The sequence below is a fragment of the Eimeria mitis genome, genomic scaffold, assembly GCF_000499745.2.
Source record: "Eimeria mitis Houghton genomic scaffold, Emh_scaff600, whole genome shotgun sequence".
NCBI lineage: Eukaryota > Apicomplexa > Conoidasida > Eucoccidiorida > Eimeriidae > Eimeria > Eimeria mitis.
In genome coordinates, this window is record NW_013574227.1 from 5,095 (window position 1) to 6,336 (window position 1,242).

Below are 1,242 nucleotides of genomic sequence, written 5' to 3' on the forward strand. Positions count from 1 at the left end.
CCTGCTGCTGCTCCTCCTGCTGCTGCTGCTGCTGCTGCTGCTGTATCTGCTGCTGCATCTCCTCCTGCTGCTGCTGCTGCTGGTTGTTGGGGTTGTTGGGGTTGAGAGAGAGAAACGGAGACGCTACCAGTTGCCTTGAATAGGCTTGCTGCTGCTGTCTCCGCAGACAGCAGCAGGCGTGTGGGGTGTATAGACAGCATATGTATATCTGCAGTTCTGGTTTTTATATTTATAGGTTTGTTACTGTATTGAGCAGCAACACCATCAATATAAAAAGAAAGTAAACCAGAGTTTAAATACATATTTATATTTGGGGCCTCAATAGATAGAAGCTGTATATATGCATGGTGTGCATCTATAGATATACTGTCTCCTTTTATAGGCACAGAAGAGGAGACAGGTAAATATCTGTCTCCTGGGGCCCCCAATATATACAATTCACCAAAAGAATAATCCGGGTGTATGTACACCTCAATACTACACTTAAACCACTCATCTAGCTGCTGCATATGCAGCAGTATATATATATCTTTTTGTTTTTTTTTTATTATGGGGATGTGAGAGAGAGAAGGAGATTTATATTGTAACCATGTGTTTATTTTTATTTTATTTATTTTATTTATTTTATTTTTTTCTGTCTCCTCTTTTTCTCTCGCATCAATAAAAAGGAGACTGCAGTTTTTTATATCTATCTTTACGTTTTGGTGTTCTTCTAGCTCTATCTCCTCTGTATAAACTGTCTCCTTTATTTTATATTTTATATATAAACAAATAAATAAAAACAATAACAACAACCCCACCAAACTAAACACACCGTAACCTCTCTTTGTTATATATTGAGGGATGCCCCCGGCCAAAGGTACATTACACATAAAGTCAGTGCCTAGCTGTCTCCTGTTTTCTGCTGTCTCCTCTTCTCTTTCTCTGTCTCTTTCTCTGTCTCCTTCTCTTTCTCTGTCTGCTGCTGCTGCTGCTGCTGCTGCTGCTGTGCCTGGTGTTGCTGCTGCTCCTGGGCCGCCCGCTGATCCCCCTCCTCCTCCTCCTGCTGCTGCTGCTCCTGCTGCTGCTGCTGCTGCTGCTGCTGGGGTAAACATAAAACGCATGCTGCTGTCTCTTTCGGTTGCGGAGACAGAAGAACGACTCAAAGGGGTTGATATTTCAAACGGAGACACTGCAGCAAAACTTCTGCTGCTGCTGCTGCTGCTGCCTCTTATATCCTGCTCATGCTGCTGCTGCTGCTGC

General features: G+C 43.4%; 2 protein-coding genes across 2 annotated transcripts in view; both read right to left on the reverse strand.

Moving 5' to 3' along the window:
* Positions 1 to 200, reverse strand: part of EMH_0017380 (uncharacterized protein) — a gene marked incomplete at both ends in the record, with an annotated part of 579 nt that extends 379 nt beyond the window's left edge. The window contains one exon of the mRNA XM_013500894.1: positions 1 to 200. Coding sequence (XP_013356348.1) covers positions 1 to 200 — 200 coding nt within the window.
* A 683-nt stretch (positions 201 to 883) lies between these two features.
* EMH_0017390 (uncharacterized protein) overlaps positions 884 to 1,242 on the reverse strand; it is a gene marked incomplete at both ends in the record, with an annotated part of 962 nt that continues 603 nt past the window's right edge. The window contains one exon of the mRNA XM_013500895.1: positions 884 to 1,081. Coding sequence (XP_013356349.1) covers positions 884 to 1,081 — 198 coding nt within the window. The remainder of the gene's footprint in view (positions 1,082 to 1,242) is intronic.